At 52.8% G+C, this 13,426-nt stretch overlaps 1 protein-coding gene across 1 annotated transcript; it reads right to left on the bottom strand.

Annotated features, from left to right (window-relative positions):
• Nucleotides 1–5,322: 5,322 nt before the first annotated feature.
• Nucleotides 5,323–9,872, bottom strand: DLX5 (distal-less homeobox 5). The gene is made up of 3 exons (XM_019443395.2): nucleotides 9,215–9,872; nucleotides 7,095–7,279; nucleotides 5,323–6,003 (listed from the first exon to the last, which is right to left on the bottom strand). The coding sequence occupies exons 1-3, from the start codon at nucleotides 9,567–9,569 to the stop codon at nucleotides 5,674–5,676; spliced, it is 870 nt and encodes a 289-aa protein (XP_019298940.1). The 5' UTR covers nucleotides 9,570–9,872; the 3' UTR covers nucleotides 5,323–5,673.
• Between the last annotated feature and the right edge of the window lie 3,554 nt (nucleotides 9,873–13,426).

Here is a 13,426-nt window from a genome sequence, read left to right on the forward strand (position 1 = left end):
CTCCTTGGTTGAAACTTCTGGAGTCTAGTTCTGGTTCTTGGTGGGGATGTCCTGGTCAGGACCCTTATATCTCCAAGACCTCAGTTTTCTCACCAGGAGTGCAGAGAATTTCCTGAGCCTCTCTTCCAGCCTCTATAACAGTATATGATGATTTTCCCTCCTCCTACCACCTCACAGCCCTAGGAGCTGCCCAACCAGAGCCACCCTCCAGTGGCAAGCAGACTTCCTAGCGCCTATGAATTTAAGGGCAAAAATGAAATGTTCCTTGTTTAGTGACCCCTGTTTATAGATGAAAGCTGAGTCCATATTCTGCCTCTTCGCCTACCCCTAATATCCCACCTTGCAAATGGCAAGTGGCCAAAACAGTCCTTGGATGACAATAAGCTTCCAGTGGCAGATTTCTGTCTTCTCACCTTTGCAAGCAAAAAAAAAAAAAAAAAAAAAAAAAAAACTTAAAAAAATCATAGCTTAGGAACTGTTTATAGCCCTTCACCCCCACTCACTTCTTTAAAAAATACATTAGACTGTGAATTGTGGAGATAGAATCATTACTGAAACTTGGAGAGTGTGTGTGTGTGTGTGTGTGTGTGTGTGTGTATTGATGTTATGAAACCATTTTTCCCCCTTCCTGTGGGAAAGGTCGTAATGTGTGGTATTTCACGGTTTTATATAAATCTTGGTTTAGGATGTGGAACAGACTCAATAATATATGCACTTTTGGCAGAGACTCCTTCGGACCCCCACCAATCAGAAGTAAATAAGAAGTCCCAGCGAACAAAAGAACAGAAACATTAATCGCTGCAAAACAAAATTCTTATATCCTTTAAAGACAGATTCATGTAAATTCCCCCGGTTCCTATCTTCAGTGTTAGAGCGCGACCTATAAAACAGGTTATTACATTTCAGCTGGCAACCCTGGATGATTGAAGTGGAAGCCTCCCCCCCCCCACCCCCGCCCCTCCTTAGTAGATACACTGTATACTTTCTGCCCCTTACCACAGGGGAACCTAAAGCTTGTCAAATGCAAAAGAAAACGCAGATGGGGCGGGGTGGGGGGGCGGCAGGGCTGCGTAGAAAAATATTTAGCCAATCCCACATGTGCTACCGCTATTTGGGCTGTTTTCGAGGCCCAGAGTTCGCTGTGCCTCTGAAAAAAACCAAGTACAGTATGCAAGGACCGCAGGCAACTTCGGAACAAGAGTGGAGGGCGGGAGCGAGTAGCAGCGCCCCCTCCCCAACCTCACCCGAGGCGGAAGCCTCCACCCAGCCGCTGTGGCAGGGGGGTGCTTTAGGCTGGAGGAGAGGGGTGACCGCAGGCGGATCCGCCGTCGTGGCGCGCTTCCCAGAGGTGCCGGAGGGCGTCTGCCCTCAGGGCGTGCCTCTGGAGAGGACCAGAGAGCTCCGGCTTGGCGAGATCCCAGTGGCCAGTGGGAGGCGCGCGATCCAAGGGGTTGCGGGGACGAGGCGGGGAGGGTGCTGGTTGGGTAGTCCTAAAGGTCCTCTCCTCGAATAAAAGGAAGGACTGATGGAGGGCGGGGGTCAGGGGCAATGTTCCAGGAGGCATCCCTTGCACTTCGGGCGGGGGAGATCAGGAGACCCAATGGTATCAAGGCCGGAGTAAACTGTTGGGCGCGCCGGGAGGAGGCGAGCACCGCCAGGCCTTGGCGCGCCGTGGGCGACTCCCAGGACTGCGCGGCCAGGACGCCGCGAGCCGTGGGGCATCCAGTGGGATCAAAGGAGCCAACGGAGTCCAGCCGGCGCGTCTGGGATTGTGGGATGAGGGGCGGGAGAGAAAGGATTGGCATGGGCGGGGAGATCCTGGCCTGGCTATGGTCCCCAGGAGGGGGTGTGTGCGTGTGTTTGGTGTGCGGGTCAACATGCTCTTGCCGGAGGCCGAGACCTGGGTGGATCTGAGTGTGGGTCGACAGGCTCCCGGCTGGGTGCCCCAAGAAGGAGGGAGGAAGAAGGAGATGGAGAGGGGGAGGGGGGGAGAGAGAGAGAGAGAGAGAGAGAGAGAGAGAGAGAGAGAGAGAGATCAAGGGCAGCGAGGTCTGCGGGTTCCTCTGTGTGTGTGTCTCAGGCCCTGTGGCTCAGCACTGGAGCCGCCTGGCACCCACAGGAATGCGGCTTCTCCCGGCTCCCCAAGCCGCCCCCTGTTCCACAAGGAGGTGGCCGCCAGGAAAAAGGGGGGGAAAAGGGCAGAAATCCGCGTAAGAGCTTCAAACAAAGACCAATTTATCTGATCTTTTACAGGAGGGCCCAGGAGGCGGAGAGGGCACCAAGGAATCGCACTGGCCCTGCCGGCATGCCCCGGGCCTCCTGGGCTTTGTAAGGAGGACCGAAAATAGGCGTAGAGGCTCGGGAGTATGGTGGGGATGGTGAAGAGGCCCACGAAAAAGAAAATTAAATCTTGGGGGTGGGCTTAACATCTTGGGAGCACTAGATTGAAAGCTAGGCAAGTGGGAACCAGAAGGGGCAGACAGAAGCCCCGGAGAGGTGGGTCAGGCATACTGCAAATAATGGTGGGGAGTAGTGCACGTTTGTATTAGATACAGGAATAAACAATAAAGAGAAAGAGGGAAGGTGGGAGGAAGGGCAAGGGAGAGAAACATCACACAGATATTTTTAGACTTTGCTCAAGATCTGTTATTTTTACATCCTTGGGCGCAGGACTGCAGGGAGTTAAATTCTCCTGGGAGAATCCCCATGGTGCCAGGGAAAACCCGCTGCAGAATGGTTTGCCAGAATATTTTTGTCCATGGCTCCCAGACCAAGTTAAAAAAAAAAAAAACACACCAACAACCGCTCGAGAGAAGAGGCTATTGCGAGTGGAAGAAGTGAGATTAGCACACGGAAAGCAATCCTGAAACCAAGCCTGTCCGCGCTATGCCTGCCGGTGTCGCAGCGACAGACTAATGTCCTTAAAAGCAAGCAGCGTCAAGGCTGGAGGTGGAAGGGTGGTCCTTAAAGAAGAGCTTCTCTCTTCTTTCCCGGGAAAAATCCGAACTCACCCTTCTCTCAGCTTGACCATCTAGGTGACTGGGGATGTAGGGAAGGGATCCCCTTTAGAAGCCAGGAATGGAGGTGGGGAGATAACAGGGAAGGCTAGAAAAACATCAGCCCTCTCCGTGTGCAGAAAAGGAAGGAGCATCTTCCACGCACATTCCCTCCACTCTCAGGCGGCCAGTGGATGGGAAATGCTAGAGGCGGACAGTAGGTGCGCCCCCTCCAGCCTCCCGAAACACGCACTCGAGGGCCCAGGGGAAAGTCCGTCTGCTGCTCTCGGATCGACGGCGGCGCAGGTTTCTCGAAGCCGGTTTCCCGGGTTATAAAGCGCCGGCTTCCGTGTAAAGGAAACTCAAAATCTTTACAAAAGAAGAAAGCAAAGTAGGAAGTATATCCCTCCACCCCTTCCCCACCATCCTCCCCTTCTCTGCCAGTGCAAAAAACAAAGTGGGGTTTCCTAGGCTTGCCCCCAGGTGCGTCGCCACCCGGAACTTCTTGCAAGAAAGGAGGGCTGGAGGGGAATGCAGAGGAGGAAAAGCAGCGGCAAGAAAAGCGGCCGCGCGGCTTGGGGATGGAGGAGGAGGAGGGGTCCACAGCCCTGGCCTGGGCCAAGGTGCTGCCCCGGGGTCCCGGCAGGGTGCGCAAGAAGACTATTGAGATTCCCACCGAGGCCCAAGCCGTGGCAAGTGGGCAGGCTAGAAAGGAAAGGAATCGAGGAGATGGGGAGGAGAGGAAAGGAGAGGAAGAGAGAAGGAGAAAAAGCGAACACACAGGTAAATTCCCCTCCGGGCACGTAGCGTGCCTTTTCAGGTCTAGTTTCCCAACCCTGGAAGAACCTTCTCAGAAATCCTCAGATGACAGGATGTAATTTTTTATGTGATAATCTCCAACCCTCCCCCCACTTAAGAAGACTCTTTTGTCACATTTATTGCTGCCGACTTCTTAGCTGTAAAATATATCGTACGCATCTTGTAATTCCCAACATAGGATTTCCCTTGGTATCCTGAGGAAACAGAGTCAGGCGTACTAAACGACAGTCAAAAAGATGCCCACAAGTCAGGCCGGAGAGCACAGCTCTAGACCAGGCTGCATCTCTGGTCACAGTGTGGATGTCTCTGTGCAGGGCCACAGGGAGAAGGATGGGACACAGGCCAAAGTTGCTACAAGTCCTTCCTCTCTGGCCCTAAGAAGGCTTCACAAAGGAGAAATCCCTGCAAACAGATTCAATTTCCCATCGTTTGGAACCTGCTTTGCCACTGTTTTATGTAAAAGCAAAGCAGAAAGAGCTCCTTAGTGGAAAAACCAGAGTGGTAAAGAGGATGGAGGAAAAAAAAATATTTATAATATTATCTCACACGAGATGAAATCAAAACCGGGCCAAAATGCTTTCATTCCTTTCCTCCACTCTGCAGTTCCCTCTCTTGGCAGAAGAAATGACCCCCCCCCCCCATGCCCTGCTTGCCTTACTGATTTAGGTTTATCATTGTTCTCAAGCCCTGTGATCCTTTCCTCTCTGAAAGAGCTGAAATAAATTTTTAATCATACACCAAGGCATCCAAGACCCTACCATTTGCCATGCTGCAAATATTTCAAATTAAAAAAAAAAACTGTAATAGGAAGGAAAATTTCTTCTTCTTGTTCAATAATTTCTCTCCTCCTCCTTCTTCTTGCCCTTCTCCTTCTTCTTGCCCTTCTTCTTCTTCTTCTTCTTCTTCTTCTTCTTCTTCTTCTTCTTCTTCTTTTCTTCTTCTTCTCTCCTCCTCCTCCTCCACCTCCTCCTCCTCATCTCTGGAAGCTCCCATTAGAAGGGATTGTAATTTGTCTAATTGCTCTGCCAATACACAGAGGCTGTTTTTTTTTGGGGGGGGGGGGTGGGGTTCTCCATGATAATTGCTTTGAGCTTAGAATTCAGAGTGATTATTGATGGATTTCTGTTTTTTGACTCACACACAGGGTGGGAGGACCAGATTTAGATTCCAGCATTACTTTCTACCTGAAACAATTTGGGGTAAAACTTAAAATTATCTAAATGTTTTTGTGGTTAGGCAAAAAAACAAAAACAAAAACAAAAAAAACAAAACCCCACCTAAATATATATTTTATGGCAGGACTATAAACAGGCCACATATGTATATAAACACATAAAGTACAGCACCCAACACATACACGTGTACAGCTTTGCATCCATGCAGCCCCCAATTTCTGTTTTCCTTTTTGCCTGGATTGGATCCTGCAGAGTTGGCCTTCCTTTAATTGCCTGCATAAAACGTCACTAGCCGATTATAAGGAGGGCAAAAGGAGTATTTTTTAGAAACATTTTGCTTTCATGGTCGAAATAATTTTATTTATCCAGAATATACAGTTTAATTCCTCTATCTACACTTATTTACATGGTTAAAATAACATTGAAAAAAAGTCTTTTGAAAAGTTGAGGTCATAGATTTCAAGGCACCATTGATAGTGTCCACAGTTGCGCAAAAAAGTTCGTCAGTAAAAAAAAGAGGGGCTGGGGATCCTTTGAAATGCAATAACTTACATGCAAAAAAGCTTTACACATGAATCTTTTTTGTTTCCATTTTCCAACCTTCCCCAAATGAATTCCTTTCTTTATGACTCTCTAAAACAGCAAAACACAGCAGTCCCAAAAAGAGAGCAAGAGCAAGCCGCCTAATAGAGTGTCCCGGAGGCCAGCGCCAGTGGGTGCTGTAAGGAGCCAGGAGGCGGCAGGTGGGAATTGATTGAGCTGGCCGCGCTCGGGTACCAGGAAGCCGAGTTCTCCAGGTAGCTGGACGCGGGGGACTGGTTGGAGGTCGGAGGGTGGGCATGAGGGTGGTGGCTGAGCGAGCGGGACGAGCCCTGGGGCTCCCACACCGCCGGAGACTGCGGCGAGTTACACGCCATGGGGTCGCTGGAGCTGGGGCTGTGCTCCGGGGGCATCTCCCCGTTTTTCATTATCTTCTTGATCTTGGATCTTTTGTTCTGAAACCAGATTTTCACCTGGGTGGGGGAACAAAGGCACACGTTACCGGGTCACTCAGAGGCCGCCCGCGCCTTCCCCAGAGCGGCGACTGGAGGCATCTTGGGCCTCCAAGTGGCCCGGACCTGGCGTCTCCCTGTGGCTCGCGGCCTAAAGTCAGGGGGCCGAGCAGGAGGCCAAGTCCGGATCAGGGGCCCGAGAGGACACCCTGACCGGCTAGGCGCTCACCGGCCGCCGCAAGGGCGTGACTCGGAGGCCGCGGTTTGTAGTTTTTGTTCGCGCGGGGGGAGGGAGGCGCGAAGGTCCCCGCGGCGTGCGCCCACGTGTGGGCCTGCGCCGTGCGCGCGAAACGCTGCGCCGCGAAGGTCTCCAAAACAATGGCTCGAGAGCCGCGCGAGGGCCTTGGGGCTGGCTGTGTGCGCGCGAGTGTGGAGGGAAAGGAGCGGTGTCCCCATCTCCCGCCCAATTCCCTCCACTCCCTCCTCAGCTTCCAAAGGTCAGAATGCGCCTGCAGCTCTGGGCGGCGATTCGAACATTCTTCATTTTTTTTTAATAGGCCCCAGCAGGGTTGCAGTGGGGGTGAAGGGAATGGGACAAGCAGGGGATGATATCCCCCTCACCACAGCGCCCCCTCCCCTCCCCCCCCTCCACTTTGAGACCCTCTAGCTGCTATGGCCGAAAGCTCCGCAGGAGCGGGGCGTGACCTTTCAGCTTTCCTGCCGGAGGCGACCTTCACTGCCCGGGACCAACGCGAAGCCGCCGGGCCGGCTCACCCCCAGAGGCTCTGCACTGTGAAGAGGACCAATTTCTCAAGGCCGTGAGAGTGTCCTAGAAATGACCCTCCCCTTGTTTCCCATCTAGGAAATCGGCCCCTCGCCCCTGGAGGCCCGAAGCGAGGGGTGGGGGGGGTGAGCGACGTCTCCATCCCGTCCCCACAGTCGCACGGCGGCGACACCGGCCGGGCTCGTGGAGGTAAGGGCTGGGGGCCGTGTCTCTCTGTCTGCGAGTTTCTGGCGGGTGCTATCCAGTCGGTTCCAGCCCGTCAGGACGGAACCGCGCGGCCCAGCAGGCAGCCGAGGCGGGGCTCCGGCCGGGCCGCCGGCGGATTTACCTGCGTTTGCGTCAGTCCCAGCGAGGCGGCCAGCTCCGCGCGTTCGGGCAGGGCGAGGTACTGAGTCTTCTGAAACCTTCTCTGCAACGCGGCCAGCTGAAAGCTGGAATAAATAGTCCTGGGTTTACGAACTTTCTTTGGTTTGCCATTCACCATCCTCACCTCGGGCTCGGCCACTTCTTTCTCTAAATAATCAAAACAGACTCGGTTAGAGTTTGTCGACAGTGTTTCGTTTACAGAACCCTCAAATACAGTCCTTAGGGGTTTTGTTTATTTGTGTTGTTTTGTTCTGTTTACCACGCAGTCTTCCATCCCCGTGGCACCTCCTTTGCTTAACAAGACCCAGAGAAATATGCCCCTCTCCGAAACCGTGGAAAAGCCAGGTGGTTTGATTAATTCCCTACTCTGTTCATTCAGGTTCTTGTGGGCTTGTGCAGAGCTCTTTGTACAGCACAGCTCCCTTCTTGGAGTCTGGGATTTAGCCCTTGCAGCCGTTCCTGTTGCACCCTGACCTGTTGTTACGCCCACCCTGTGCTCACCCTCGTTTTTGGGGCGAGCGTGGCCAGCCCCTCCTGGGGCTTCAAGGGAAGGCCCTGGGCCTTGACATCCCCCCCCCCCCCCCTCCGCCCCGCTACTTCTGTCGGCGTCTGTTCGGGCGCCCGCAGAGACCAGACGCTTGGGCAGGGAAGACGCTAACCGAGGTCTCCAAAGTTCAAAGACCCACAAGCAAACTATGCTCCTTCAATTCAGCAGCAAAAGGTCCAGGCCGCTGCAGACAGAGGGCCGATTATGCAGCCCCCATAATCTCCCTGCAGATCTGCGAGGGCACAGATGTGTCTGGTTTCTTTTACAAATAGACTTAATAAGTTCTTGGCCAAAAGAAAAAAAAAATCTTTCACTTATGCACGAAATAAAGAGACACTGAAAGGAACGAAGACATACCACCCCCTGGGCTCTCTTTTAAAATTTAGTAAGAGTCACACATTGAAAAGGATTGGGTGCTGGGGTGTTTTCGTAGGAAAGGGGCGGCAGGTCAGGACGAATTTCTCAAAGTCGTGAATATATTTGGGGGGGGGGGGCGCGGGAAGACTTTCTGAAAGCCTGTCTTACAAACATACCCTGGGGCCACAAGTCCCCTTTCCGAAAAGTACCACCTTATCAAAAGTACCATCTCTGCAAGGGGTGGAGAACCTTTCCCCTGTGTGTGTGTGTGTGTGTGTGTGTGTGTGTGTGTGTGTGTGTGTGTGTGTGTGTGGCAAGCTCCTGGGAGAGAGGAAAGGGTGGAGAATGAGAGCTGTGGTCTCTATTCTGCCAAAGAAGGGGATTCTAATATTAGCAGGATTATTAATGTGCTAGTGGGAAGAGATCAAACCCAACCAGCAAAACCTCTCCAAGGAGACCTCATGCCTCTCTTACCGCCCAAGCTAACCCTCTTCAACTCTCCAACTAAGTTTCAAGGCGAAAAGAGAGGAGGTGGGGAAGAGGAAGAGAAATTGTACGCACCCCTTAGCAACCCTCCTCCACCCTTAAATGCCTTTTTGTTTTTGGAAATGCCCTGGATAAACCACAAGGCTCTCTGCGCGTTCTTCCTCTGGCGGGCTGCAGCTCCCCAGTCCTCAACCCCCACCCCGCGCGCCCAGGGCACCGACACCACGCTGGCTCGTGGCTGCTCTCAGACTAATCCCGACAGAGTCTTTGAGGCAGCCTTCCACTCCCACTCGCACCAACCGAGCACGCTCACCAACAATTCCAACGACTAACCTCCCCTTTATTACGCAAACGCCACTCAGGCTGCTTGATTCTTTCTTCTCTCCACCCCTAGCCCCTTTGCAGCCTAGTTGGCTTCCAGACCAGGCAAGTTGGGAATCCAGAAACTTGAGGGCCCCCCACTCCCAGGTGCCGGAGTGGAGGATTCTATTAAGGAGGATTCTTCTAAGAATCCCTAAAATGCTGGCCCAGGAGAATCTCTCTTGGTTGCAGAGTCCAGGCCCCCCTCCCTTCTGCCGGGCGCGCCCCCACTGTAGTGGTTGTCGCGGGCCCCAATCTCCCACCCCACTTCGCGCCTCTGGAGTTCTGGCTGCCCCTGTATCTGCCCCCATCCCGCCCCCCCCCCTCCCTACCTGGCTGGCTGGTGGCGCTCGGGACGCGGTTGTAAGCGCCGCCGTACTGGTGGTAGGGGCTGGCGTAGCTGTAGTCGGCGTAAGCTTTGGCGGGGTAGCTGCCGGCGGAGCCGTTCACGCCATGGTACTGGTACTGGTAGGGGTTGAGCGCTTTGCCGTAGGAAGCCGAGGTAGGAGAGCAGTAGCCGTGTGGGGCTCCCCCCGTGGGACTGTAGTAGTCGGAATCGGTGGCCGACGACTCGGGCAAAGTTGGCGATTCCTGAGACGGATGGTGCATGGCTGCGGACGTCTGGAACGGAGCTTGGAAGTCGCCGGATCGGATGCTGGGGACCCTTCTGTCAAACACTCCTGTCATCGCTCACAGGCGGCGGCTGTCCTTGCTGCTGTGGCGGCGGCTGCTGCCCGAGTTGGCTGTGGGGCTGCTCTGGTCTAAGCAGACATGGCTGTGGGAGCGAGGGAGGAGGAGGAAGAGGAGGAGGAGGAGAAAAGGAGGAGGCGGCGGCGGCGGCGAGGAGGAGGCTGGGAGTCGTGGAGGCTCTGTCTCCGGCTGGCTGACTGATGGCTGAGGCGCAGCACAGCCTTGGTTAAATCCTTAATTGCGCGCTTACGCACAGCGGGGTGGATCGGGTTCCATTGGCCAGGGCCTCGGGAGCAGCAGCAACACCCTAACTCGTCCAACTAGTTTTAGCACAACAAAGCATTGCTTAAAAAAGAGGGAGAAAAAAATGGAGGGGGTGGGGAGGAGTGTGTGTGTGTGTGTGTGTGTGTGTGTGTGTGTGTGCGCGCGCGCGCTCGCGCGCGCGCGGGGGGGGGGGGCGCACGCGTGTGTGTTGTTGTTGCTTGTTGGGGGAGGGTGTCTCAGACAATCTGTTTTCAGTGAATACCAAAGACAACGCAGGAGCCCCAACACCCAGCTCAGTAATGTCTGGAGACAATGTGTTCCAATCAGCAGCCTCGGAAAGTGCACATGTTTGGGGGATGAGGTCGGCGATGGTCTTTCCTTGTTCCCTACCTCCCCACTCCTGTGGCTTGCAACTGGGGCTTGTGTGGAACTGAAGGCTGATGTTGAAATGAGGAATCAAAGCAGGGTATGGGGGGAGGGAGCAGGGATGTGGGACCGGAGGTGGGAAGGAATAGAGAGCAATATTTTTGGTGGGGTGCTGAGAACCAAGTTGCAACTTACGGGTGTTGAAAATTTGTGATTTGGGGAATGACACAAATTTGCAGCAAGCACTTCTTTTTCACAAGATGAGTACTTACTTCTCAGACAAGGGCTGGATAAGGATGCTCAAGAATGCACGCTGTCCATTGAGCTGTTAATGGCAGAGAGAGTTCCTGCAACCCTAAATCTCTACAATCACTTAAAAATATCATTGTCACAAGCACAAATAACTTAATGATGCCAAAATTGCTGGTCCCCAAGAAGAGCAGGCAGCCGCACATTTTGTTCAATATTCTTGTCTACGCGGACACCATTGGAATAGAGGGTCTATAACTGTGTTCAGTGGCCAAATACTCCTGCAGAAGTGAATGGTTCACTTACGATCTATCATTACTCCAGTACCGAATGGGGAAACCCTAGGAAGACTAGGAAGTAGGGACAAAAGCTGTTTGGGGTGAGGTTGTGTGAAGTCCGCGAATATCCCCCTCCAAACTCCATGGACGTGGCAGCAAAGGGCTTGCCTTTCTAATTCCCAAGTCCCGCTTTCTGTATTCTCCTTCCCTTCATTTCGCGTGGCAGACATGTCTCAACTGATATGCAAAGGGAATAAAGGCTCCATAATCAAACACTTGGTACTGGAGGTGCAGAGTTTGCTTTTCATGACAGTCACTACTGCTGTAGTGGTGATGCAGCTGGGAGCTTAGAAATTTAACATAAGTCAAACTACCGCACCCTCATATCCACTCCCCTAAAATAGGCAACTGCAGGAGCTGGATCCTGATTTGGGCCCTCCCAGCATCTATCTCCAGGGAGTCTGAGAACCTAAGACCCAGAACCTAGAACCTGGGCTGGTGGGGCCTCTCATTCCCTCACCCACCCACTCTCAACCGAAGAAAGTGTCCACGTTAGTTGTGTTTAGTGCTAGTTTAGCCTTACCTTAGTCATAGAGCTACTCTGACCCAAAATAGGTTGGCAGGGAGAGCCAGGGTTCTGGAACTCAGAGCAGGATGTCAGCCTAGCTGCGGAACCGCGAACTGGAGTGACCACACGTGCACTAACTCCTCACTTCTGCAGTCTGGGTGTGGTAAAACCACAGCTATTGCCGCACTACCCTTTGAGGACAGTTTTAGGACAGGAATGCACAGGGAAGGGGAGGTGTGTGTCACAGGGTCCCCACAGCATTCCCCCTCTCCCTGCACCCCCCTCCCCACCCTGGCCCAAGCCTCCTGCTTTAGGCCTGTGCAGCCCTGAACTTCTCTGAGATAGTCCACCAGGAAACAGAGCCTTGGCTGTTTACCCCTTGCCTCACGCTGTCGATTTTGGCATCGTAGTTCACCCCCTGGGTTTAAACTGTGAAGAACTACAGGACATCGGGAAAGCAGTGCCAAACCCATACTGCTTGCAGTTCTGGTCTCTGTGCTGGAGAAGTTCTTGGCACCCACTGAGTCACCTTACACACATCCTGCCATTTAATTACATGAATCGCTTCCCCAGAGTAATGCCAAGGATGGGTCAAAGCACCTCCTGGCAAAGGCAAGTGGAGCAGGGAGCTGGGCTGCCTTAGCGGGTCCCCACACCCCCCACTTTTTATTTGTTATAGATTTAAAAGTTACTGGACAGAGGGAAATAAGGTCAATACGACTATGCTCCAAATGGTTATGTCCTTAGACCTTGCTGAGAAAGCAGATTTCAACTAGTACGAGATTGGAAACTGCAAATTTGGGGCATGATTTAGAAGTTAGGGATCTGGTCGAGAACACAATGTTACAATGTTAAGTTATTTTATTTATTTTTATTTTTTTTAAGTTAGTTTAGACCTTACTAAATTTTGCTTTTCCCTCCGTCAAAAAAAGACATTCTCGTATTTTATCCAAGACAAAAAGGAACGGGGTGGTAGGGAAGGATTTAACGTCTTTGTTTCAATTCCTAAAGCGCTGGCCCACATGCCAGACTAGAGGCACTGGCACAGAGGCCGCTGCTGTGTGAGACCTCCAAATCTGGGTGTGCCTCTGGAGATCCAGAGCCTTAACTTTCTTGATTTTGTTCTTTTCTAGCTGGACTCCAGTTCCCCCTACCCTTTCCTCATAGGCAGCGGGAGGAGGAGGGAGCTCTAAGTTAAAAGGAGTTTGATCACAATATAGTTCCATTTCATTTAACGTTTTGGAGTCCTTGTGGCAACCGGGCCTGCCCCCCATCCCCCCCCCCACATCCCCCCCCCCCCCCACCGCCCCGCTTCGGATCAAAACCCCGGGCGCAAAAGCTCTGAGAATCTCGGCTCTCAGGGTAGAAACTTTTGCTGGTACTGTGGGTGGTAATCACACCAAAGGCCTAGAACTTTGCTTTAAGGCCAGCGAGCTGTTGCCTCTTTCAAAACCCACCGACAGGCCCAGTCGTGGAGGAACAGCTCCACGGCAGCAAAATTATCCAGAAGTACTCTCCCCACTGAGACACGTAGGAAGAATGTGAGTAATTCCATCTCCTGGTAGCCGAAATTTGCACGGGGCGAGAGGGGGCGGACGTGGGGGGCGGGATGGACCCTAAGAGAAGTGCAAGTCTTTACCGTGAGCGCCACCCAGTGTCCGTGAGGGATGGCGCGCGCAAATGCCTAACGTTTCCCGAGCTGTGAGTCGCTGGCTGGACAATGCTGGCGGGTCTTTGGGGTTCGAGTACACTACTACGTGGCTTTCCTTCTTTTTGCTTCCGGCAGACCTTTCTCTCCACCCCATGCCCTTTAGCTCCTTTCCTTTACTACTTATACATTCACACTTTTCCTCCCCTCCTTCCACCGGATCAGCTTTTTCTGGGATTCAGTACGAAATCTGGCGATTTGGGGGAGTAACACGCTCCGTTCAATCTGCTCAACTGGGATGACTGGGAATAGTTGGCGGTGATCTTATCTCCTTGACAGTGAAGCAGGCCCTCGTCTAACTGGATGAGGCGCTCCAGAGCCTGCTGGTAATTCTCTGCTTCTCTGGGCTGAAATGGTAGTGCCGCTGAATTTGAAGGAGGAGTGCCTTGGAAAGGGTTGGGAAAGATTATTTTAATAAGCT

The sequence above is a fragment of the Panthera pardus genome, unplaced genomic scaffold, assembly GCF_024362965.1.
Source record: "Panthera pardus isolate Hobbes unplaced genomic scaffold, ASM2436296v1 HiC_scaffold_8, whole genome shotgun sequence".
Taxonomy (NCBI): Eukaryota; Metazoa; Chordata; class Mammalia; order Carnivora; family Felidae; genus Panthera; species Panthera pardus.

Bases quoted from the DNA above. Each gene is read 5' to 3' on its own strand.
- DLX5 (XM_019443395.2), bottom strand. From the start codon at position 9,569: ATGACAGGAGTGTTTGACAGAAGGGTCCCCAGCATCCGATCCGGCGAC. The intron at 7,280-9,214 runs GTAGGGAGGGGG...TTGATTATTTAG, and splicing joins GAGCGCCACCAGCCAGCCAG to AGAAAGAAGTGGCCGAGCCC. The intron at 6,004-7,094 runs GTAAATCCGCCG...TCCCCCACCCAG, and splicing joins TGGGACTGACGCAAACGCAG to GTGAAAATCTGGTTTCAGAA.